The 26,516-nt window shown below is 39.5% G+C and overlaps 1 protein-coding gene across 1 annotated transcript in view; it reads left to right on the top strand.

Annotated features, from left to right (window-relative positions):
- Window positions 1-68: 68 nt before the first annotated feature.
- BRD7 (bromodomain containing 7) overlaps window positions 69-26,516 on the top strand; it is a 37,253-nt gene continuing 10,805 nt past the window's right edge. Inside the window, exons 1-9 of the mRNA XM_006897111.1 lie at window positions 69-117; window positions 540-748; window positions 5,302-5,431; window positions 5,803-5,860; window positions 9,780-9,924; window positions 12,913-13,023; window positions 20,390-20,574; window positions 21,671-21,794; window positions 22,343-22,418. Coding sequence (XP_006897173.1) covers window positions 69-117; window positions 540-748; window positions 5,302-5,431; window positions 5,803-5,860; window positions 9,780-9,924; window positions 12,913-13,023; window positions 20,390-20,574; window positions 21,671-21,794; window positions 22,343-22,418 — 1,087 coding nt within the window. The remainder of the gene's footprint in view (window positions 118-539; window positions 749-5,301; window positions 5,432-5,802; window positions 5,861-9,779; window positions 9,925-12,912; window positions 13,024-20,389; window positions 20,575-21,670; window positions 21,795-22,342; window positions 22,419-26,516) is intronic.

Below are 26,516 nucleotides of genomic sequence, written 5' to 3' on the forward strand. Positions count from 1 at the left end.
CCGGACCGGAAGCGGCGCCGCAAGGCCTGGGCCTGGCGCGGGGGGCGGGCTCTGGGGCCCGATCGGACATGGGCAAGAAGCACAAGAAGCACAAGTCGGACAAACACCTGTACGAAGGTGAGAGGCGGGCCGGGCTGGCGGGCCGGGGAGTCGGCGGCGGCCCGTGGAGGTCTTTCCCTTTGATCGCGGGGCGTGGGTCCGGGTCGCTACGCACACGGGCCCCACCGGCTCCGCGGAGGGGGCGCGGCCTGCTGGAGCCCGCGCAGGTTCACCGGCGGGGGCGGGATTCGAACTCTGGCTCCACGATCACCTGGTGGGTCTCAAGGTGGGCGGTGGGAGAGATCCTGGAGAGCATCCTGGGCCTGCGGCGCCTCGCACCCACTTGGCAAGTGTCGATCATTGAGTGGGTGCTTCGCACAGTGCGCCCCTAAAACCTTCCCGGCCTTTGCCGCCACCTCCTCCCGCCTGCGCTGTCACTCTGCCCTGTTGATACCGCCAGGCGAGGCTCTCCCTTAACGGAGACCCCTTTCTCCTTCCAGAGTATGTTGAGAAACCCTTGAAGCTGGTCCTCAAAGTGGGAGGGAACGAAGTCACCGAACTCTCCACCGGCAGCTCAGGGCACGACTCCAGCCTCTTCGAAGACAAGAACGATCATGACAAACACAAGGAGAGAAAGCGGAAAAAGAGAAAGAAGGGAGAGAAGCAAGTTCCCGGGGAAGAAAAGGGGAGGAAGCGAAGGCGAATGAAGGTAGGGGTGGCTGCGTTGTTCCCAGCTTTGCTGGTGGCACTACTTTCTAAATAGTCCATGCCCCAAATAGCAACCTGAAGTTAGTGACTTTGTGTCCCGTGAGATGTTTAAACTCCTATAAAAGGAAGGAAGTGCAGCAGAGCAGCATACACATGTGACTTCACCTAGGAGTGTCACTGTTTTTAAAAATTCTACCCTTTGACCTACAGTGGACCCTCTGAAGGATTTTCAAAGGCAGTAATCACACGGGAGGAGATTGCTCTTCCTTTCTGCAGTGGGCCAGGAGCTTAGTGCTAAGGATTTGCACTGTCAAATCGAGGGTTGTGCTTTAGGAATAGTCCAGCTGTTCCACTGGAGAAAGATAGGATAAATCCTCCTCTGAGATTTACTGCCTCTGAAAAGGCACTGCTAGAGGGTCAATTTTGAGTCAGTTCTGACTTGAGGGTACTTAACAACAACAATGGGGTCAAATGAGAGAATGCATACAGTTCACTACTAGATGATGGCAAATTCTTATCTCATTTGTAGTGAGTGATAGGAAGTGTCCAAATTAAATACATTTGCATTCTGTTCTCCTTTGAACGCAAATTTAAAGTAGTCGCCTACAATACCATTGCTGATGATTGTATACATTTGGAAACATTTAAAGAACAATAGTATAGTCAGAAATGTAACTATATTCAGTAAAGGCATACAATAACGTGAAGAGGAAAAAAAAATCTCCCCTTGAATAGTTGTACTCAGACAGGTGCAGATCTATTCTTCATAGAGAAGAGGAGAAGCCATGCTTAGGGAACACCTCAATATTCAGATTTTCAAAAGTAGTCTTCAAAGGTTGGAAGACAAGGAATTATTCTTGGGTGGAAATGGAGGGAGAGAGGAAGAAAATCAGTAACTGGTCAGATGGGTGCAGGAAAGGCTTTCTACAATAAGGGCCTGATCAGCAGAATGTTACTGAAGAATGGGGAGATGCTGGAAGGTGTGTTAGAAATACAGTCAGCAGCTCTCAAGGAGCACTCTAGCCTCACTTTCTCCAGGTCATACCTGTCTTGATCTCTTGGCAGTCCATTCAGTTCTCTTCTCCAGCATCACAACTCCCAGACATTGGTTCTGCTCTCATCCTTAGTCATTGTCCAACTGTCAGATGCTTGACAAGCAATTGATAAGACCATGGCTCCAATCACCTTAGTCTTTAAGCTGGCATCATTGATCTTTAGTATCCTGGAGAAGTCCCTAATGACAGATTTTCCCAAAGTGATTTCATGACTGTTGATACCAAGAATGTTGATTGTGGGTCTGAGCAAGATGAAACCGTTGCCAAGATGAAACCGTTGCCAACTATCTCTTTGCCATCTGTCATGATGTTTGTTGCCTATTATTGGTCTGGTGGTGAGGACTTTCCTTTTCTTGATGTTGAGATGTAATCCAGATTGAAGATGTAGTCTTTGAAGCAAGTGTGTAAATTCCTTCTCACTAAGCACAGTTGTGTCATCTACATAACACGGGTTCTTCCTTTCCCGATTCTACATGCTGCTTCATAAAGTCGAACTCTTTGCCTGATTTGATCAGCATACAGACTGACTGTACATCCCTGATGCACACCTTTCTTGATTTTGAGCCAGCCAGTGTTGCTTTGCTCTGTTCTGACAACACCTTCCTGGTCTAGGTGTAGGTTTTACATAAGCACAGTTAAGTGTTCTGGGATTCCCATTCTTCTCAACAGTAGCCATAATGTGTTGTGATCCACACAGTCAAATGCCTTTGCAGAGACAATAACACAGATTGGCATCCTTCTGGTATTCTTTACTTTCTGCCAAGATCCTTCTGACATCAGCAGTTATAGAACCTGTGCCACAGCATCACTTAAGTTTCACTTGAATTTCTGACAGCTCTTTGCCTGTGTACTGTTCTAGTTGTGCTAAGGAATTGCGCTGCCAACTGAGAGGCTTATGGTTTGAATCTACCAGTTGTGCTTGTGGGAGAAAGATGGGCAGTCTTCTGTGCCTCTAGAAATCTACTGGAGCTATGAGCCTGTTCTGACTTGACAGTTCATGATAACAATAACATATATAGTTAACCATTTTCATCTTTTAAAGTTTTATTCCATTTTTTAAGAAAAAATTTGGCCATTCAAGATCCTAACACCAATAACAAACATTTTCTTAACCTTTTGAATTTAATAGGAAAAAACATGTTGTTTTGGCTCACAAAAACAGACAAGATCTTAGTTTTCCTTCCAAGGATGATCATATACATACCTGACGTCATTTTACCCTTCTGGGTTCTCAAATTTAACTACTTGTCACTTGCTGTTTGCTGTCAACTTGGAACCAACCCATAGCCGACATTCCAGCGAGTTTTCAGAGGCAGTAAATCACACCAAAGATAGCTCATCCTTCTGTAGCACTGCTAGTGGATTTGAACTAGCAGCCTTTGGGATTGCAGCACAATTGTGTACCGCTAGACCACAAGAGCTACCTCTGAGATTCTTAATAAATCAATTAATCATGAAACTAAATTTGCTGTAGTTTAGTCTTATAAATTTTTTTTAATGTTTACACATATAACAGATGCAAACTCCATGAATTAAATTACCAGCTCTTAGGGATTCTCTCTTTAAAATATCTTCCCAACTTTTTTTGCATTTTGATTAAACTATAGCAACATATTTTCCTTTCCTTCTTAAACTATGAAAGCCAGTTATACATATAACATTTTTTAAAATCCGAGCAGTAGAGAGGTGAACAAAGTGGAAAACAACCCTTTTTCTCACCTTACTTTTCATGTATTACCCCTGGTCAGAGGTGATCAATTTTCATTAGTAAGAAGTAATTCATATTGTCTGAAGTCCGACAAAATTTTGTTTACTGACTTGCATATAAAATTAGTATGCATTGTGTCTCTCATTCCCATTGTGTTTCATATTTGAAAACTTAACACAGAAGCAATCTCGGCCATTTTTTAGTTCCACCACAGACTATTTTTGTTCGAGTTTTGTTGGTGTCTTCCCCTCTCACTTCTTTAGAAAACGTGCCAGCAGGTTTTCACAGGCAGGAGGAGACATCGTTCTCCCACAGAGCGCCTGGTGGATTCAGACTAACTGCCTTTGGGTTGGCAGTATAACTCCTTACCACATGACTTATGATGTCAAAATCTAATTTTTCTTTCTTTGTGTGTGATTAACTGCTTGTCCCAACATCATATTTCTTTAATTGATTTATAAACCTTTTCTGGATACATTCAAATTTTTAATGTGTGTTTGCTTGGTGTTTAGGTTTGTTTGGTCTGTTTATCACATCTGCATCATCTTTATTATTTTTACTTTATACAAATAGTATCTGGTAAAAAAATTTATTTTATTGTGGCCTTTTCCAAAACTACAATCAACTTGTCAGAATCCATGAAACTCTTGTTTTACAATTTTGATTGACTTTACATTGAATTTGTAATTAATTTGGAGTTAATTGTCTTTCAGGTCATAAATGGGATGTATCTGTCATTCGTTGAGCACTTCTGTAGTCAGGAACCTTTCCAGATTATTGAGGTTATGATATCACTTTGAGGACTAAGGTGCACCTGATTCAGGCCATAGGTTTTGGTTTTTATTGTTTGGGTTTTTCTTTTTTTTTTTTAAATTTTTGTGTGCATGTACCGTCAAATCAGATCTGACTGGTACAGGAGGATATTGTGCCTCCTGCTCCGGCAGAGCATCTGGTGGATTCGAACCGTGTTCCTCTGGGATTGCAGTGCAGCTTCTTGCCACTAGGCCACCAGAGCTCCCCACTGTTTGGGTTTTTCTAAATTTTTTTCTATAGGGTTTTTTTTAAGTCACTTGCTAAGCATCTGAGAGCTGGATAGTGACTAAGGATAACAGAAGAAGAATTGATGCCTTTGAACTATGATGTTGGAGAAGAGTGCTGAAGATACCATGGACGGCCTAAAGAACAAACAGATATGTCTTAGAGAAGGTGTAGTCACAGTGCTCCTTGGAGGCAGAGATGAAGCTTTATCTCCCATGCTTGGGACATGTGGCTAGGAAAGATTATCCCTTGGAGAGGGACAGCATGTGGAGGACTTGGGGGGGGGGAGGTGAAAGAGAGGAAGACCTTCAGCCAGGTGATTGACACAGGCTTGAGTGTGTCAGAGATTGTGAGGATGGTACAGGATCTGTTGTTTGTAAGGTCACTATGAGTCATACTTGATGGCACCTAACAATAATTTGTAAATAATGCAGGGTATTTTTTGTTAAAGTTATTATAATTATTAAATTGTGTGTATTTAGTATGTTATTCTAATAATATCTGATGTCTATAAAATATAGATAAATTCTTGTGAGTAGTAATATTTTTCTAACTGGTTCTGTCATGTGAAAAGTTTTTTTCCTTTCAGATGTTATTCTCTCCTTTCCCCATAGATGGCAGTAAAATACATTTGGAGTTCTTCATGGTTTTCTTTTCAGTTGTCTTTTTCTCTTTTGGACGCTGAAGTGGTTTGTACGTGTGTAGATACTGATTCTGGAAGATTTGTAAACTATCTCCCTTTTTTCCGTTTAGGAGGATAAAAAGAAACAGGATCGAGACCATGTGGAGAATGACACGGAAAAAGAGCTCCATTGTCAGATCCCTGCTAGACTAGACTTGCCTCCTGAGAAGCCTCTGGAAAGTTCTTTAGCCAAACAGGAAGGTTGGAATAACTGAATTCACTTCCCTGATTAAAGCAGCTTAAAATGTTTTAAGAGTCATAGAAAGTGATTGGGTTTTTAAAATGTTTTAAGAGTCATAGAAAGTGATTGGGTTTTTAGCTTCTTAGTTTTTCATGGAGTTTTTTTGGGTTTGCATATTTGTTTATTCTTTTTGTACCCATTTCACTGTATAAGAAAGGCAGTTGGCTTCAATTTTGAATATGTATCCTCAGACTTCAGCATAATGAAAAGAGATGTAAATTCTATACAAGATGTTTAACAAAATGAGAGAAACCATACAGAAAGACTATAAGCATGGTACTCTTTAGAATTTTCCCTTTAAAAATACCTTTTCCTTTCTTGATTTCTTTAGAAGTAGAACAGACACCTCTTCAGGAAGCTTTGAATCAACTAATGAGACAATTGCAAAGGTAAATGGATTTTTTTCCCTATCATTTTCATATTATAGGAATAATAAAATGTACAGGATCTAAACCACTTTTCTTTTTTTTTTTTTTACTCTGTAAAGCCACATCTTGTGACCTAGATCCAAATGTATTTTATTTCAAAGTGAATGAATGATAAATATTTTGTCTGGCAATGGAAGTTCTCCATTAGGGTGACTTTTTAGATGTTCTCATTTAGTTTGTTTTAATTGGCAGTTTGAAGACTGTTACATAATACTTTTTATGACAACCTTTCTTTTTGATCTAAGGTAATTTCTGATGTTAAAACATTAAACAAGGAATGAGTTATGCAGCTCTTTCCGGTTTTGCTAGATTGAAGTACTTGCTTTATTGTGTGGTGCCTAGCATGTGGTGAATGTTTGATTATTAAGCTTAGAGAAAGTAGTTCTGTAAATAGGATTTCTTCTTACCCTCTGTTAAATGCAGATATTTATTCTAAACATGCCATTGTCTAGGTTAAAATTCTTAAATGGAAAGAGAATAACAAACTTTATTAAGGTATTTCTTTTGATACCCTCCTCATTCAGAATTTGAATTTCCAGTTCAAAGACATTTGCAGTATATTTGCAAAAGACTTGTGGTTCTAAAAAGATCTCTGGTGGTATAGCAGATTTCAGTGTTGTGTCGATAACTAAAATGTCAGCAGTTCAAATACTTCCTTTGTGGGAGGAAGTTGGGTGGGCTCCTCTGATGTGGAAAGCCACTGTGCTCCAACAGACCAGGGAATTCTTGAACAATATCATTAATATCACATTTAAGGAAAATCTTATTGAAGAGTAATAAAAGCAGAACATGACATCAGCAGGAAACTTTTCAGAAATTAAAGCCAATTTCAGAAGAGACCAGAGCACAAGGTGCGTCATTGCTGATGTCAAGTGGATATTGGCTAAAGACAGAGTACAAAAAAAGACTTTTTAACTGACATTCCATTAATTATGCAAAGACATTTGACTGCAGATCATAAGAAATTGCAAATAACTTGAGGAGAATGGGAATTCCAGAACACTTAACTGTACATACCCTGCATTATGCAGATGACACAAGCTTGCTTCCAAAAAACTTAAGAGCATATAAAGCACTTGCTGAAAATCAAAGACCAAGGCCTTCAATATTGATTATGTCTCAACATCAGGAAAAGAAAAAACCTCACCACTGGACCAATAGGCAATATCATGATAGATGGAGAAAAGATTGACGTTGTCAGTGATACCATTTTACTTAGATCCACAATCAACACTAATGGTAATGGCAATTCAAATATCAGAAGACATGCTGCATTGGGGAAATGCTGTCGAAGACTTTTTTTAAAGTACTAAAGAACAGTGATGTCAGTTTAAAAACTAATGTGTGCCTGATCCAAGTCACGGATGACAGAAGAAGAATCAGTGCCTTTGAATTGTGATGCTGGAGAAGAGTTTTGATTATACTATAGACTGCCAAAAGAACAAACACATCTGTCTAGGTTTGGGGTTTTATTTTTCTTCTTTCTTTCTTGTTGTGTACCGTCAAATCAGATCTAACTGATGTAGGAGGAGATTGTCCCTCCTTCTCCAGTGGAGCATCTGGTGGATTCGAACCACACGACTCGGGATAGCAATGCAGTTTCTTGACGCTAGGACAGTAGAACTCCCTGTAAACAGATCTGTCTTGAAGGAAGTACAACCTGAATGCTCCTTCCAGGCAAGGATGAGGAGACTTGATCTCACTTATTTGGGGCATATTATGAGGAGGAACCAGTCCTTGGAGTGAGACACCGTGTTAGAAATGTCAGTGAAAAAGAGGATGACCCTCACCAAGATGGACTGACGCAGTCACTTGAATAGACGTGAGTACATCAGAGGGGGTGAGGATGGCAGAGGAGAGAGCAAGGCTCCAACGACGTGTGGTCATAGAGTGCTGTGAGTCCTTGTTGACACCATGGTACCTCCCACAACATTGTCATTTAATGAAAATGTGTATGAATGGTAGACTAAAAATCCAGTGTGGTTTATGAACTTTCCGTCAATAAAAATCTTTCTTAAAAAATGCTAACACTGCTATCTGCAGAATAACACATTGCCACACACTTTTAAATTGACAACTGTGCTTAGAAACACATGTGGGACAGCTATAGCCATCGTTTGTGGCAACGTTAAATACGGTATCAGAATTCCAGTGGCGGCTTTCTAAGGAAGCGGAAAAGTAGATCCTTAAATGATTAAGAACTTACATATTACTCTTATTACATAAAGAATGCATATAGCCAAAAGACTCTTGAAAAAGAATATAGTGGGATTTTTCACGTTCCCCGCCTTCAAAATCTCCTTATTATTGGTGTTGTTAAGTGGCGTCGAGTCATAGACGACTCATAGCAACCCTGTGAACAAAAGACCTGAGCACTGTTCATAGAGTTTCCGGAGTCAGGCTAGTTCGAAAGTGGATGCCACTCCTGCTTCTAATCAAAACCCAGTACAGAGCTAAAATAATCAGCACAGTGTGGTACTAGTATAAAGATGGAGATACAGACCAATGTAATGAAACTGAGAATCCAAAATTAAATCCATACAGCAGTAGTTACTTGATTTTTTTTTTACCTGAGTGCCAAGTTCATTTAATGAAGAAAGAATTTATTTTGGTACTTTTGATAAATGGTGCTGAAACAGCTGGATCCACATCTGAATCCCCATCTCACATCTTTAAAACTCTTTAGAGGAAAACATACGGGTAAATGTTTTTACAGGACCTTTTGACTTAATAGGTTTGAGGTGAGCCTCCCAGAGCACATACATTGGCTTTTCTTGTTTCCTTTTAAGTTTTTCTAATAATTTTAACAGGCAAGCAGAGTAGTTAGCTGCCTTTGAGTTAACTCCACCTTGTCAAAACCCTGTCTTAACAGATTGAGGCTTTGCCTGATACTGTTCCATTTTCCTAATCTTCACCATGCTCCAGACCTTATGGATGCCTCTTGATTGATCACTTGCTTAAAACATATGAGACAAAGTTGACCACTGGAGAGGCTCTTGCCTGGACTACTTCAGAGACAGGTCTCTTTGTTCTTTTGGCAGTCCTTGATGCATTGTTTACTCTTTGCCAGGACCACAATTCAAAACAGCAGCATCCTTCAGTCTGGTTTTCACATGTGTATGAAGAAATCCGAGATACCTTAGCATGGGACATGCGCGCCTTAGTTCTTAAAATTATATCCTTCTTCTTCAGCACTTTAAAGAAGTACTCAGCACCAGAGTTACTTAATGCAGTCTGTTTTCAGTGAGTGTTGGTTGTGTGCACGCGTGCAATAGAAGTTGATTCCATTTATTGAGAAAATAAATTTACACCTGGACGCAATGAATCTGTGACCCACCAGGAATCTAATCCTGTTAGAAATCATTATGGAAAATTATAGCTAGGCGTTAATAGCTATCATTACTGCCTTTTCTGTAATACTTAGAAACAAAACAGAGTACACATGCTGGTTGTTAGTCAGGGCTAACCTTGCTTCATTTTCTATTTGTTGAAGGCATTATAATTAAATTAGGGTATACACTTAAAAAGAGAACCTCTCTCTCATGGCTACATGTAATGTGTAAAACATCAAAACCGTGTTACAAAATACTTCTCTTTAAAAATCTTTTCTCCAGTTGGTTTTTTTTTTAAAGATATTTCCCCCCCACTTTATTTTATATTGATTTACATATAAAATTTGTGTACATTGTGTATCATTTATATATATTGTATTTCACACATTCCTACATTCACATAGCTTTGGTCTCATTTTCAGTGGAAAATGTTAGCATGCTACAGATCTTTCTACATCTAAAGAAGTTTTTTCTGTTACTTCTCATAAACCAGTACATTTGTTTGTGGTAGAAATAAAATGTAAATTGCTTTTTCCATGTCTTCACAGAAAAGACCCAAGTGCTTTCTTTTCATTTCCTGTGACTGATTTTATTGCTCCTGGCTACTCCATGATCATTAAACACCCAATGGATTTTAGTACCATGAAAGAAAAGATTAAGAACAATGACTACCAGTCTATAGAAGAACTTAAGGTAATTATAAGTATTTGTTTTGACTGGGGGGGAAAATGAGCTCTTATTAAAACTCTTGCAATTTTATTTACTCAAGAAGAATATAAAACCAGTGTCTGACATTGAGTTGGCAGTGTCTGGCTCCTGTTAACTTCAGGAGAGGGGTGTATCTCCATTAACATCAACTGCACAGAGACAATTCCTGTAAGCATAACCACATCCATCTTCCTCCTGCAGAGCAAAGGGACAGACAGACATGACCTTTGAGATAACAGCCACCTCCCTGCAGACCACAAGGGGACTGAATAATGTCGCCTGTCATTTATGCATGATAGATAGCATTCCTGTGGTTCTTTTCCTTTGTTTTACTGCTGTAGTGGGTTCTTAATGTTGAACCATCCTTGCATACCTGGTGTGAATCCCACTTGATCATGATATATGACTTTTTTTTTTTTAATCTGCTATTAGATTCTGTTGACAGATTTGTTGAGAATTTTTGCATATTTGTGCATGAGGGATCATTTGTAACCGCATATGGTCTGGTCTGGAAAGCATTCCATGTGCACTGACTGGAGAAGAATGTGCTCTTAATCAGTGGAGTTTTCTGTATAGGATCTGCTTGGTCAGTTGTGTTACTTAGGACTTCTGTATTTGTGGAGTTACTTTCTAGTTCTGTTTCTCATGGAAATTGGTGTAATAAAATCTCTTATTGTTGGGGTTTGTTCTCTCATCATATCTGTTAGTTTAATTTATGTAACTTTACAGCTCTACCTTTGGGTGAATAGATATTAATTGTACTTACATCCTGTTGTTCACTTGACTCTTTGATCATAGTGTAGTACCTGTCCTTGTCTCTCATGTAGGTTTTTTCCCTTGAAAGCTGTTTTATCAGCTATTAACTTTACCACTCCAGGTTGATTACCATTTGCATTATGCATATATTTTCTCCACCCTTTGATTTTTACTGTATCTGTCAGTGTGTTCAAGGTCTGTGCCTTGTAGCATGTTGTTGACTCATGTTTTCCTATCTATTCTGCTAACTCTTTGTCTTGACTGGTGTGTGTAATCCATTCATGTTTGTTGTCATTGCCATTAGGTATGGCTTTATTGCTGTCATTCTGCTGCGTTCCTCTTTGTGATGTCAGTTTCTTTGTTCCAGTGAGACTGAGTTCATTTTGTTTATGACATTCCCTTCATGGCTGCAGTTTTAAGTTACTGTTTTCTTCCCAGATGAAATAGCTTTGACTTGTGTGCATTTGCAAGTTTTTGCAGTGTGGTTTTTGTCATACATGGACTGTTATTTCTGGTATTCTGCTTTTAGTTTTATCTGATTAGACTTTATGTATTGCTGTGTGGGGGTCAGTTTCTGAATCATGTTGCATGTTGTTTTCAGGTTGGTCATTACTGGGTCTCATTCCTTAGAACTCTGCTTAGTATTTCTTGCAAGATTATTGTACATTTCACAGATTCCCTTAGTTTCCATTTATCTGGAAATGCCTTGATTTCAGCATCATATTTGAGAAACCATTTTGGTAGGGATGTAGTTCGTGATTGGCATTTTTTTCTCTTGCATATTTTCCACAGAGAAATCAGTGTAGTCTTACAGGTGTTTTCTTTACAGGTTGCTCTTCCTTTCCACCACAGCCCCCCCATCCCCACCCTAGCTTTATTCAGTATTCTGTTATCTTTCATTTTGAAAAATATAATTGTGATGGCTTGCGTGGTTTTTGTTTCGGGGTTTTTTTTTTTCTCTTTTGGAGTCTAATCTGTTTGGGGTTCCTTCAGCTTCCTGAATTATTATTTTTATCCTTTTTCATAATATTTGGGAAAGATTGCCAGTCTTTCTTTCATGGATTAGCTGGTGGATTTGAACCACCAACCTTATTAATTAAGTAAGATTTAAATTGCCTTAACAGATCAAATCTGTGGTCATACTAGCTTGGTTTACTTTTCATTTCCCTTCATTTGACTCTTATGTCCTGCTCCCCCACCCCACCACCCCCCAGATATAAGAGTTTTTAAGCAGACTGTGAACTTGTTAAAATAATATGAAAATGAGTCTGAACTAACCCATAGCTGACCCTCGAGAGGGTTTTCAGAGGCAGTACCTGTCACTGAAGGATAGTGCCCTCCTTCCACAGAGCAGCTGGTGGTTTCAGACTGTGTGCCTTTGCGTTGATAGTGCAACTTCTTACCACGAAGCCACCAGAGCTCCCTTATATTTGAGGAGTTAGAGTCAAAACTTTCATCTAAGTCTTCAAAGTCCAGAACCTAAGCATTACTGATTAGAGACTTGGCTGAGAACTGAGGATCAGATTTACTTCATGCATAGTGAATTTACTGACAAATTAATTATGGTCTTTGAATTAGTCTCCTTACATACTTTGAAATGTAAACCAGAAATACAGTTTTTATAACTTGGTTAGTCTTACGTAATTTAACTCTGTGACTTTTGCATGATTTGTTTCACATAAGCTTGATTTTGCAAGTTTTCTGCCAATTATATTTAGCTTATGGTATTTAAACATGTAAAAATGACTAAACATTTACATATATTTGTTCTGTTAATTTTAATTTGTCAAGAAAGACAATGATAATGTTGTTGTCAGTTTTCAATAAAGATTTGAAATAAAACATTTAATTCCAAAATAGAAATTTTAAATACTTGTTCTAAACTAAGAATAGTTTATATTCTACGTGAATATAAAGCAGAATAATTCTTTGTGTATACAGAAAGGACATATTCGAGAACGCAGCTTCATTCTGAACTCTAAAATTTATATGCAGTTATTATAAAATGTTTAACTATTAGAAAAGAATGTCATAGTATATTTAAACTTCACAATATTTGTTTGAGTTTTTGTTGTATTGTCAGTGTTGCTTAGATGAAAAGTAAAATAAGAAATTTTTTAAGTTTTTGAGGATCTGTATGTTTCAAAACTTGCAGGAGGAGCTACTCTTTTGTTTTAATGTCTTTTTCTCCTTAATATTTTAATATTTTCTCTACAGGATAATTTTAAACTAATGTGTACTAATGCCATGATTTACAACAAGCCAGAAACCATTTATTATAAAGCTGCAAAGAAGTTATTACACTCAGGGATGAAAATTCTTAGCCAGGTAAAGAAAACTTTTTGTCTTAAATGATAATCCATATCGTTATGTTTTTTAGTCATAAGACTGTAGGTTCATTACACTATTTATTTTATTAACAAAATCATAGAAAACACTAATGAAAATTTTAAATAGGTGATGATTAAGGTTGAAGTATAATTTGACATTGATATAATGAGTTATTCATTCACTTGTAATTATCTCTTTACAAGCTTTTGAATTGTTGTTCACCAGGTACTTATTTTTACTGTGGGCAGCAAAAGTCTAGGGAAGGAATATCAATCTGTATTCATGGTAAGGTTGGATTAATTATAAGACTTGTTAGGCTGAAGGAACTCGATTTCTCTTTATAGGGTTGGATTTTCATATTCTGGACAGTATTGTGCTTCTTAGTGAAGCACTGGAATTTCTTCTGTTAGGAGGAGTTAGAAAACACCCAAGTGAGGAATAATTTCAGATTTTCTCAAAGCCTCCTGCTCCTAAGAGCACAGTCGTCTTTCAGAGATAAAATTTGGTGCATGATGAAGCAGTTGGGGTCGAACAAATATGAACAGAGTCTCACACACACAGCTTCATCAAGCGGCATGAAAGCTTAAACATTGTTAGTTAACTCAGAACAATACCTCATATAGCAGTAAACAATCAAAATTCTAGTTTAACACCTTATCACTAACTTGTGTGCCTTAGGCAAGACATTACTCACTCCAAGTCTCTGTTTTCTTCTTTTTAAAAAATAAAAAGGACTAGATTAATGGGTGTTAGATACAGGGTGATGGAGAAAGGAATGAGAAGAGTTTGATCTCAGACTAAGAAAAGTTATAGAAAAAATGAATTCTGTTTAGTTGCATATCTTTTTTCCTTTGGCAGTTTTTTTTTTTAATAGTGATCATCACTCCCAGTTGTAGTCGACTTGACAATACTTAACCACTGCTAAGTGAAACTAGTGCCGTTATATCTGGAGGAACACTCTTCCACTTTGTGCATCACTCTTTTCAGTGTGCAGTATGAATGAAGCAACCTGGGTTGCTGTGATGCTGAACTTTGTGCCATTGGGTATCAAATACCAGAAGGGCTTCCCAATGTGGACAGTGTTTGGTGGAGCTCCCAATTTTAAACCAGGTTTTTATGCAGGAATGGCACCCACTTCCTAAACTACAGGCCTCTAGAAACTCTATGAACTTGGTGAAATAATGACAGTTATGAAAAGACATTAGATATTTTGTTCATAGAGTTGCTATGAGTTGTGCTTGCCTCAACAACAGTCAACAACAACATTTAAAGAAATGCCACTGTATCAGTCAACAACAACATTTAAAGAAATGCCATCTTGCTTTCCGCGCTACCCACGCAAGGGTCCATACAGCGTTGTTCTGGTTTCTGTCATAACTTAAAAGGGAAACTTCCACAATGTCCGGAGCCCTTGATGTCCCGCAGATGAAGGAGGAGGATGTCCTTAAATTCCTTGCAGCAGGAACGCATTTGGGCGGCCCCAACCTTGACTTCCAAATGGAACAGTACATCTCCAAAAGGGAAAAGTCATCTACATCAGAAACCTGAAGAGGACCTGGGAGGAGCTGCTCTTGGCTGCGCGTGCTGTTTTTGCCATTGAAAATCCAGCTGATGTCAGTGTCATTTCCTCCAGAAATACAGGCCAGAAAGCTCTTTTGAAGTTTGCTGCTCCTACCAGGGCCATTCCTATTGCCAGGAACTTCACACCTGGAACCTTCATTAGCCAGGTCCAGGCAACTTTCCGGGAGCCTCGTCTTCTGGTGGTTACTGATCCCAGGGCTGACCACCAGCCTCTGACAGAAGCATCTTATGTTAACTTGCCCACCATTGCCCTGTGTAACACAGATTCTCCTCTGCGCTACGTAGACATTGCTATCCCATGCAACAAGGAGGCTCACTCCGTGGGTCTGATGTGGTGGGTGCTGGCCTGGGAAGTCCTGCTCATGCGTGGCACAATCTCCCAGAAGCACCCGTGGGAAGTCATGCCCGATCTGTACTTCTACAGAGATCTGGAAGAGATTGAAAAGGAAGAACAGGCTGCTGCTGAAAAGGCTGTGACCAAGGAGGAGTTTCAGGGAGAATGGACAGCCCCTGCTCCTGAATTCACTGCTGCTCAGCCTGAAGTTACAGACTGGTCCGAAGGTGTCCAGGTGCCCTATGTGCCGATTCAGCAGTTCCCTACTGAAGACTGGAGCACTCAGCCTACGACTGAAGACTGGTCTTCAGCCCCCACTGCTCAGGTCACTGAGAGGTGGGCACCACCACGCAATGGTCTTAAACTGTCTTTTGAAAAGTAGAAATAATGTTGATGGAAAATAAACAATACATTTCATAAAAAAAAAAAGAAATGCCATCTTGTGTAGCTGTGTGGAAATGTGTGCTTGAATCAATAAGATTAGTAGATCTGCTTAGTTGGAAAAACAAAAATGTTTGGATTGATGACAAGTTTTGAACTCCTAAAACTTAAACACCATTAGTTTCTACCCTTTCTTCAAAATTTGGGAAACTTATGTACTCCTTTCACTCACAGCATTGTATCTCAGGGTAGGTCTTAAAATGTTCTGTTGATGATGAATGTGATACAGTATTCCTCTGTTTATCATCCCTGCAGAGTAGATCATAAGATTTTCTGATTCACAATGGCCATCTCAGCTCACGAATGCCTAGAATATTGATCTTCATGCATTCTATTTGAGTTTTTTGGGTGTTATTTTAAACAACTTCCAGTTTTCTGAGATTCATACTTTGTACGTTCCAGTTGTAAAATATATTTTTTATATCTATTTCTTCTTATTTTGAGTCTTGCCATATCAGCAAACTAAAGTCTTGCATTGGTGAAAGCTTTACTCCATCTTTCAGGATGTATGTCAGAAAACACTAAAATAAGCACTGAAACAGTAAGAAGCCAAGACAAGGAGAAAGAAAGCTGAACTAAGACAGCTAAACAGAAGATTTCCAAAGGCAGGTTGAGAAGACAAAGCATAGAATTAGAATGAAATTTGACTTTGGCAGAAAGAATTGACTAACATGGAATCATTTCAGGAAGTAGCATATGATTAAGTACCAGTGGTAATGAAAAAAGAAGTTCAGGCTGCACTGAAAACATTGGCAAAACATAAGGCCCTTATAAAAAAAAAAGTGGAACTTTTTAAAAAAATAATAAGGCTCTAGGAATTAATGGAATACCATTTGACATGTTTCAACAAACATGCAGCCCTGGACCAGCTCACCAGTTAATGCCAATAAATTTGGAAGGCAGCTTCCTGGCCAACTGAATGAAGGAGCCCAGTGTTTTGTTTCTATTTTTAAAAAAGGGGGTGATCTAACAGAATGTGGAAGTTAAGGAACAATACCATTAATATCACATGCAAGTAGTATCTTACGAAAGAGTATGTTTAAAGTGGCTGGAACAGTACATCGGCAGAGTTATTGCCAGAAATTCAAGCTAGATTTAGAAGAACCCGGGGCCTGGGGTATATCATTGCTGATGTCACATCGATCTTGATTGGAAACAGAGGATACCAGAAAGGTATTTACTTTTGTTTTATGTATACCAAGGCATTTGACTGTTTGGATTACAACAAATTGTGGCTAACATTGAGAAGATTGAGAATCCCAGAACACTTAATCATGTTTATGAGGAACCTATACATAGACCAAAAAGCAGTTGTCAGAACAGAGCAAGAGAACACTGCAAGGTTTAAAGTCAAGAAAGGTACGTGCTGAAGTTGTTTCCTTTCTCCATACCTATTTGATCTGTATGCTGAGTAAATCAAGAGACTGGCTTATATGAAGCAGAATGTGGCATCAGGATTAGAGAAAGACTCTTCAACAAGTTGCATTGTGCAGTTGACACAACTGCTTGCAGAAAGAGGTCTTGAAGCATTTGCTGCAGAAGATCAGAGTTTACAGCCTTCAATGTAGATTACATCTTAACATCAAGAAACAAAAGTTCTTTCTGCTTGGCCCGTAGATGGAGTGTTGCAACAGCATGATAGATGGAGGAAAAGTTAATGTTGTCAATGGTTTTGTTTTATTTCATTTGGACTATATGAAGAAGAATGAGGCCTCAGGATTAGAGGAGGATTTATCAACAACCTGTGTTACACAGATGACAAAACTTTGCTTGCAAAAAGTGAGAAAGACTTGAAGCACTTACTACAGAAAGTCAAAGACTACATCCTTCAATATGGATTATGTCTCAGCATCAAGAAAACAAAATGCCATACTATCAGACCCATAGACAATTACAAAATAGATAGAGGAAGACAGAAGTAGTCAGTGATTTCATTTTGCTTGGATTCACAGTCAACACTGACAGTATAAGCAGTCAAGAAACCAGAACATTTGTTGCATTGCAATTTTATCATGGACTGCCAAAATAGCAAAGAAATCTGTCTTAGAGGAAATGCACCCAGGCTGTTCCTTGGAAGCAAGGATGGCAGAAATTCCTCTCCTGTACTGCAGGCATGTTGTCAGGAGGGACAGACATCATGCTGGGAAAGAGAAGAGGGTCAGAGGAAAAAATACCCAAGGAGACAGGCTGGCAGTGACTGCATGCCAGGGATGATGGTGGTGACGGTGCAGGATACATGGCTTGGTCTGCTTTTTCATAAGCTTGCAGGAATGGTAGTCAGCTTAATGACTCCTAACAGCAGCGCTCACGGTTGGCACATTGTTTTAGAGGAAAAGCAAATAGAAGATGTTTATCCCACTCTTCGCAGGAAGACACTCAGAATCGAGAGCCGAGTGACATGTCAGGTTTTAAAACCTCCAAATGTTTGTTGTTGCTAGAAAATTTACCCAGCAAAATGCAGACTTTTGTCAATTCAAAATACGTACATTGTATTTTGGGAAAAGGGTTTAATTTATACGGGGGGGGGAAAAACAGCCAAAGAAAATTCATGAACTTTGATTTACCAGTGTTTTATCTTGTTTAAGTAATACAGTTAATGTAAAGTGCAGAAGTTTCTAGTCTCTTGATATTTACTGAAGTGACCCAGAAGAGAAACTTCCTTCCGTATTTCTCATGTTGTCTCTGTTGCTTTCTTTTTAAGAGCACTTCCTATTAAGAAGCCCTGCCCATCTTGTGTTAAAGCTGCCTGTTGACTATTTTCTCCCCCTGGCTAGGAGGGGTTCTGATACTAGTGATTCTAAAGTGTTGACATTTAGACCCCTGGTGTCTTTTAAATCAGACCAGTTTTTGTTTGTTTTTTTGGTGGGTTTTTTTTTTATTGATCAGTGCAATGTTTTAGAGCAATCATTCTTTTTTTCTTTTAGTTCCCACATAGTGGCTATTAGAACGATTATAAAAGTAGACATGTAGCTTGACACTCGATTTCATAAATATGCACATGAGCAGAATGTGCATTTGACAAAGCTTTAACATAGCATGGTGGCCTCAGAAAAAGACTAGGTAGGCTTCATCCTAGTTCTGGAAACTTTTAAGTGGACTCTGTAACTTAGTCTTTCCTGCCCCATAAAATAAGGAAATAATACTTATTTCCTCATAATAAGTTAGACCGAGTGTGAGGGTAAGCTTGTGCCAGTGACCCAACCTTGCTTGCTGAAAGTGAAGAAGACTTGAAGCATTTGCTGCAGAAGACCTAAGATTACAACCTTTAATTTGGATTACATCTCAACACTAAGAAAACAAAAATCCCCATTACTGAGCCAGTAAACAACCTCATCATAAATGGGGCAAAGATTGATGCTGTCAATAGTTTCCTCCTACTTGGATTCACAGTCAACACCCATGGTGCCAGTAATTAAAAAAATCAAAAATACGTGTTGCAATGGGAAATTATACTGTGAAGGACCTCTCCAAAGGACTTGGGAGCAATGATGTCAGTTTAAAGATAAAGGTGCACCTACTCAAGCCATGGTCTTTTCAGTTACTTGCTTGTGACTGAAAGTTAGACAGGGAAGAAGGATGACAGAAGAAGAAGTGCTGTCTTTGAGATGAAGACGAGTACTGAATCATTCCATGGACTGCCGGAAGAACAAAGAAGTATGTAGTCGGGGTACTCTGTAGAGGCAGGCTTGGTGACGCTTTGTATCACTGCCTTAAGCATGGTGTTAGAAGGGGCCAGTCCTTAGAATAGGATATCAGACGTGGAAAGGTGGAGGACTTGTTAAAGAGAGAAAGACCCGCAGAGGGTGGAGTGACCAGCAGTGGGCTCAGCATCTCATAGATGGCGAGGCTGGCACACGGTGGGGCAGCGTTGAGATCTGTTGTTCGCTGTGTTGTTCACTAGGAGTCCAACTGGATGGCACCCAACAACAACAACAACAACAAATTAACTGTTGAGAAAAATACCCAACGGCACTGAACGGTAACTATGTACTAGTTGTTAGGTGCCGTCAGGTCGCCTGCGAGTCGTAATAACCACTGTGTACAGTAGCTCTGAACCCTGCTCTATCCTGAGCCAGTCTCACTGACTCCAACACACCTACCCCCCCCCCAGTACCCCAATAACTGTATCAATCCATCTCATCCAGGATCTTCTAACAGTTTTAACATGACTTCAGACTAGTAGGTCCAACCTTTCTTAAGGCTCACCATCTAAGAGCTGTGCTATTAATGTAGCTTAATGTGATGAGAAGAGATTTTGAGACACAGAGGCTTAGTCTTAGCCGCTGGTTCTTACCTTAGGTGGTGAGTCATACAGCATTTCTGAGCTGCATTGTTCTTAATTTGAATGACCTGTGATCATTGCCAGTTCTTAATTTCTTTTATTCTGCAAACCTTGTTTCTGTGCTGTTGCTGTATAGTCCCCTGTGTTCTGTAATCAGTGACAACTCTCAGAGTTAAAAGACAGTGAGCAGGAGCAAATAGACCTCTCTGAATTGGTTAAGATATTTAAGGCCTTACCCTTGATGAAAATTTCACAGCTTAACAGTGGAAAATAAAGCACATGGTTCACAAAATAGAAACAAAGTTAGAACATTATGCATTCTGAGAAAGGAACTATGTTAGTCCTTGTTTTCCTCAAAATGTTATTTTTGAACAAAAAGAAAAATAGCCATCTTCAGAAGATTAGAATATTAAGTACCCACATTTCCATGTGCTTTGTGTTTAAATATACCCAGTAATGTTTGTTAAATACAAAATCTTAACATTGTTAAACTAAATTTTACTTTCTAATTTAGTACTTCAAAGAATACAGTCTTACTTCATACTTTCTTATGCCCTTTTTGATAATGTGATAAAGTAGCCTCTTAAATTTAAAATTATCTGATTTAATGAAATGGACTTTATTGTCTTGGTTTCTAAGTACCCTCTTGAAGTGATTAAATGTAATTGTTTTCTTTCCTAGTTAATGACACACTTAAAAATAAATACACTGTTGAATATTCATAGGAAAGAATCCAGAGCCTAAAGCAGAGTATAGAATTCATGGCAGATTTGCAGAAGACTCGAAAACTAAAAGATCAGACAGACTTCTCGCAGAACGGAGAAGACAGTGGTTCGTGGCCAAGGGAGAAGGATGACTTCGGAGCTGCCGAGGCTCAGGCCATCAAAAGCCCCAACAAGGAAAATAAAAGGTAAAAGTCTTTGACATATTCATATTATCCTAGCTTTTACAAACTAGTAAATGGGGAAAAAATCCTCTGGTGATTTGGACTTGACTGGTGAGGACCACATCCTAGTCTCTAGCTGGGTCTTGGCATGGCGATGAGGATTGTGAATGTGCACACTGGTAGGTGCCACACCTCTTCTCAGACAAAGCACTATAAGCAGTTACTCCTACAGTAGAGAAAACAGGTCTGGGTATGTTCTCTTACTAATTTCAAGACCCTTAAACCCTCATTAGGGACTCATTGCCAGTGAGTTTATTAACTATAGACATACATAAGTAAAAATGTTAAGTTCTTTACCTCATCTATAAAAAGAGTTGAGGTAATAAGCATAAGCCTCATTCAGGTTCTTTTCTAAATGACTGCCCCAGCGATGTGTGCATGTTTTCTGTTAGATGTTTTCTAGTAGTGTTACCAACTGGAGTATTAATAGGGCTCAAGGGGTCCTTGCCATCTCCCCAGGAAAGAGTGTTTAGAAGGGCCTGGGTAGGAGCACACTTCCTGTCACTTGTCGGAGTAGGAAAGATGGTGGCTAGTGCTTTTGTGAAGAATGCTGTCCCAAAAATAGAGAAGTTTTGAGGGTGTAATTGAAGAGCATAGTAAAGACACGTGAAAGGGCTCTTACTTGTTAAGTATTTTTAGGGGGGAAATGTGAGGTTTTCTTGGAAAAGGAGATACTCTATCATAGTTTATTTTTGTAGAGTAGCAAAACCAGTATAAATATTTGTTTCTTCTGTTCCTAAGATTTATAAATTTTGGGTTTTTTTTTTTAAAAAAAGTACGCCACCTCTTTCTTCAAAATGTGTTAGAGATAGAATTCATTGTTATGAATGCACCCAGGAAAAAACAGTAAGGCAAATGAAACTGGCCCGAGCAGTAAGGGAATGGGCTAAGGTGGGGCATAAGATATTTCAGTTTGTATGCTATATTATAAGAAGCCTCTTCATCAGACCCTGGTGACAGTGTTTCTGCCTTTCGCTGTATTCATATTTGGATTCATTTGAACATTTTAATAATCTTTTCTTCCCTCCCCCCACTACTTGGTATTCGTGTGTGCTTTTAGGAAAGATAAAGAAATGATTGAAGATAAATTTAAAAATAATCACTTAGAAAAAGAGCAGGAGCAAATTGACCGCGTTGTTAAGGAATCTGGAGGAAAGCTGACCAGGCGGCTGGTTAACAGTCACGTGAGTCACCCTTCTCTTGACTTTTCTTTCCTCATTGCCAGCTCTTACTCAGGTAACATGGAACGCTTAGGCTTTTGTTTCCTTGTGCAAATCCATTTATTTTAAAGTCCATATCTACCATTTACAGTATAAAGAAAGATGTCTATGCTTGTAAAGTGTCTAATTAATCTTCTGTTATTTGACTTTTTAGTGAAACTTATTCTAAATTGGGGAAAATACACTCGGATAAATACGTTGGTTTTTTTTTTTTTATACAGCACATTGTTTTAAAACCAGGTGGCTTGATAGCTGACCTGGGCAAGTCACTCCATTTCCTTTGTTAAGAATAGCCAGAGCTAAATGGCCATAAGGATTCGTGGAGCTCAAAGTTGTGACATGTTTTTAAAACTGTCTTTGTTTTGCCTGCCATGAGCCTAAGATAGATGTAAAAGTTAACGTTTGAATTTGGTGATGATTAATTTAACTAAAGTAGAACTTTCTTGTGTGCTCCAGATGCATACGGTGCATGCAAAACAACTGAGTCCGTTCAAATCCTTGTGTTGTTGCAGTGTGAATTTGAAAGAAGAAAACCAGACGGAACCACCACCCTGGGGCTTCTCCATCCTGTGGATCCTGTTGTGGGCGGTAGGTTCACCTAGAGAAGCCGTGGATGAACTTTATGCTGTTAAACAAAGAGCAGTAACCGGGATTAACATATTAAAGCAGCAGCCTGAAGACTGATAAAGCCGGCTGTCATTATTCTTAAAGGATGTGCTGCCCTGCACGTAGCACAAGCTGCTGCCTAGCCTTTCTGATGCGCCTGAATAGACGTATTGTTGTTGCACTTGCTGTTGTCATTGTTAGGTGCCATGAAGTTGTCTTCCAGCTTGCATCGATCCAGATACACCACAGACCGAGCCTTACCTGATCCTGGGCCATCTTTACAATCTGAGCTGTGCTTATTCCCGTTACTACAGTCACTGTGGTAACCCATCTCCTCGAGAGCCTCCCTCCACTTGTCCAGGAATGCTGGTCTCCTCCAGGACTGGCCACTTCTGATACAATGCCATACTGTCTGAAATGGGGTTTCACATCATCCTTATGGGAGGCTCCGTGGCCTCATTTGTAGGAAGTTGCACTCCTGACTCCAGCAGCTGGAATTAGGTGCATCATCTCCTCCCATTGAAACTTACGGCCTCGGAAACAGGTTGGAGGGTCACTGTGAGCTGACACCATCCCAGAAGCTGTGAAGGAAGGAGCACCGTGACTACTTCTTCCAAGGTGGATGGTTTTTTTGTTGCTCAGGCAGTCTGTTCGGTACTCTTCACTAATACTACGTCATCCAACTTTGACATGTATTTAAAGAACGTGAAAGCACAACAGCTTGGGTCAGGCATTCCTGACCAAGTGTGGAAGAGCTCAGGGGTGTCCCTTTAAACAGCCCTTTTAAACTTGAAGCCACTTTGCCAAATGCAGTCCATCGTCTTACTTCTTGACTGATGCTTCCATAGATGTTGATTGTGGATCCACGTAAAATGAAATCCCTGACAGTGTCAGTCTTTTCTTCAATATCATGTTGTTTAAAATTAGTTTATCGATTTGATCTTGCATCGTTTTCATGAACTCTTGCATTGTTTCTGTGGTTTCTCAATCATAGAATAGACCTGATGAACATTCTCCTTGTCAGGAGAAAAAATATTCCTCCTCAGGAACTTCCAGAAGCCTGTCTTCCTCACCTTAGATTTTTTTTTTTTTATCTGTGTACCGTCGAGTTGGATCTGACTGGCTCAGGAGGAGATTGGCCCTTCTTCTCCAGCGGAGCAGCTGATGGATTCGAACTACATGCCTTCAGGATTGCAGTGCAGTTTATAGCCACTGGGTCACCAAAGCTCCCTCCTCACTGTATATTTTGATTATTTTTTGTGCCATCTATTGTTTTTGACTGACCTGTGATTATATGTTGCCTCCAGACATTGTAGTTGTTATCTTTGCGTGTGGAGGCATGACCCACTTGTCCCTAGAGTGTTACAGGGTTAGGGTTACCTTTCTCTGTACTTACTCAATGTGTATGCTGCACAAATCGTTTAAGAAGCTGGGCTCTCTAAAGAAGAATGTGGGATCAAGATTGGACAGAGACTCATTGGCTACCTGCCATATGCAAATGACACAACCTTGCTTCTGGAAGAGAGAGGAGGACTTGAAGTGCTTGCTACAGAAAACCAAAGACTATACCCTTCAATGTGGATTACATTTTAACATCGAGAAAACAAAAGTCACCACCACCAAGCCGATAGGCAGCATCATGATAGATGGAGAAAAGATTGACATTGTCAACAATTTCATCTTGCCTGGTTCTACAATCAACACACTTTTTACCAGCACTCAAGAAGTCAAAGCATGAGTTGCATGTGGAAAATGTGCTGTCAAGGACTTCTGCAGAGTGAAAGCCGTAATGTCAGTTTGAAAACTTCAGTGTGCCTGATCCAAGCCGTGGTCCTCTCAGTTGCTGACAGTGCCCCTAAAATTTTTACAGTGGCTAAATGTGAACTTAGACAGTGACTAAAGATGACAGAAGAATCAATGCTTTTGAACTGCCGTGTTGGAGAAGAGTACCGAGTATCCCATGGACTGCTACAAGGTCAAACAGGACTGTCCTGGAGAAAGTGAAAGCAAAATGCTCATTGGAAACGAGGGTGGCAAAACTCCATCTCACGTGCTTTGGGCACATTGTTAGAAGGAAGGAAGCAGTCCGTGAAGAAGGACGTCATGCTTCTGTCAGTACGTTACCTATACCAGTATAAGAGAGGAAGACCCTTAACAAGATGAGAGTGACTGTAACAGTGGGGTCAGATATGTCCGAGGTGGCAAGGAGAGCACAGGCTAAGGCAGGGTTCAGATCTGCTGAGGGTTACTGTGAGTCATAGTTGACTTCATGGCACGTACCAACAACATAGGTTTTTGTTGTCGTTTTTGCTTTACTCTTGTGGTGGTGCTGGTTTCTTTGTTAATCCCGTTTGGTGCTTAGCTCATTGTATTAATGGCTCAGCTCATGATTTCCCTCTTTGCTCTTGATTTAAGGTTTCCTAGCACTTTGTACTTTTCCTCTGTAAGGTAGATCATTTGGGAGCTCTGGTGGCTTAGTGGTAAGGAGTTACACTGGCAACACAAAGGCACACGGTTCCAGTCCACCAGCTGCTCCGCAGGAGACAGATGGGCAGTCTCCTCCAGTGTGTTTTACTGCCTCTGAAAACCTGCTGGAGGGGCAGCTGTGGGTCGATGCCAGCTCAGCAATATGTAACATAACACTTCGTCATTTTGCTCTTTAATATTAATTATATGGACTTACTTTTCTTGGAGGTTAGCCTGGACTTTACTCTTTTCTTTGTGAGTCTAAAGCTGTTCTGTTTCTCTGGAAATCACTTCGGCATCCTCTGTGTCTTATATTATAATATAATAAAAAATATATATATTATAATAGTACTTACTCCTTTTTTGTAGTCCCTTCTTTTCGGATTGACGTCTCTGCTTCCATATTCTTAGCTTTCTAAGTTGATTTTTTTCAGTATGTGTTTCTGTGTCTAAGTGATGCTGTTATGTGTGTTTATTTCTAATAACTTTTTTCATTCTCTGTGTAAAGAGGTTGTATTTCTTGTAGGTTTAATCTGGTTTTCACGAATTTCCTTCATTACTGGTTTTTTTAAAATGTGCTGATTCCACCATCATATTGATGGTCAGTTTTGTGGACTGTGCAGCTGGCAGTTAATATTTCTCAGCGTTCGCTGTGTACCATCCCATTGCTTTCTTGCCTGCCTGCCTGGCTGCTGCCGAAAAATCAGATTTAGTCTTATATTTCTACTTTGTAAGTAACTTTCTTTTCCCAAGCTGCTATCTGAATTTTGTCTTTTGATTTTGGAAAATTTGATTTTATGTCTTGGTGATTTTCTTTTGGGATTTGCCCTGTTTATAGCTTGCTCAGACTTTTGAAGGCATACATTAATCTTTTTCATCATACTTGTAAAATTTTCTTGAAGTAGATCTTTTAACAATTTTTCTCCATAAGGTGGGGTGGGGTTGTGTTTGGGTTTTGCACACATTTATTCACAGGCAGCCATGGGGATGGGGGCCCCAATCACATGTGACTTACTCCTCTTGATGGCTTCTCACATAATTCCTACGGTTTCTTCATTTTCCTTATTTCTGATTTTTTCTCTAGTACGTTACTGTTAAGGGCTTTGTCCTCTGTTTCACTGATTCTGTATTTCCGCTCTTTTGTTCTTTCAAATGTTATCAGTTTCTGAAACTTTGGTCTTAATTTTCTGGATTTCAATTTCCTGTTTTTCTATGACTTCTAATTATACATTGTGGATGGGGTGTTTTTTCCCCCTATTTGGTCTTCTGTTGATTTTTTTTTTAATCCTCCTAGAGTTTGAAGTATGTTTCCCTTGATAATGTCTTTTTGGTTTTGTTGCAGTTTTTTCCTCATTTCCAGGCCTGTGAAAACTCTTGGCAGTCATTTTTCTGAGTTCCTTATCAGGAAGTTTCAGCAGCATCTTTCTCTTTGAAAGATTTACTGATTCTGTATTTAGACCACTTTTTGGAAGTCTTGTCTGGGCTTGGGGGGGGGGTTTCTGGAGTTTGAAGTTTGTGGCTTTCACTTCCTATCGTCTGGTGATTGTGGTATAGATGGGGGCTGTGTATCACTGTGGTGTTTGTTTAAAGCAGTAGACTATAGCAGGAGCTGAT

The sequence above is a fragment of the Elephantulus edwardii genome, unplaced genomic scaffold (genome assembly GCF_000299155.1).
Source record: "Elephantulus edwardii isolate Elephantulus edwardi_28Jun2011 unplaced genomic scaffold, EleEdw1.0 scaffold00201, whole genome shotgun sequence".
NCBI lineage: Eukaryota > Metazoa > Chordata > Mammalia > Macroscelidea > Macroscelididae > Elephantulus > Elephantulus edwardii.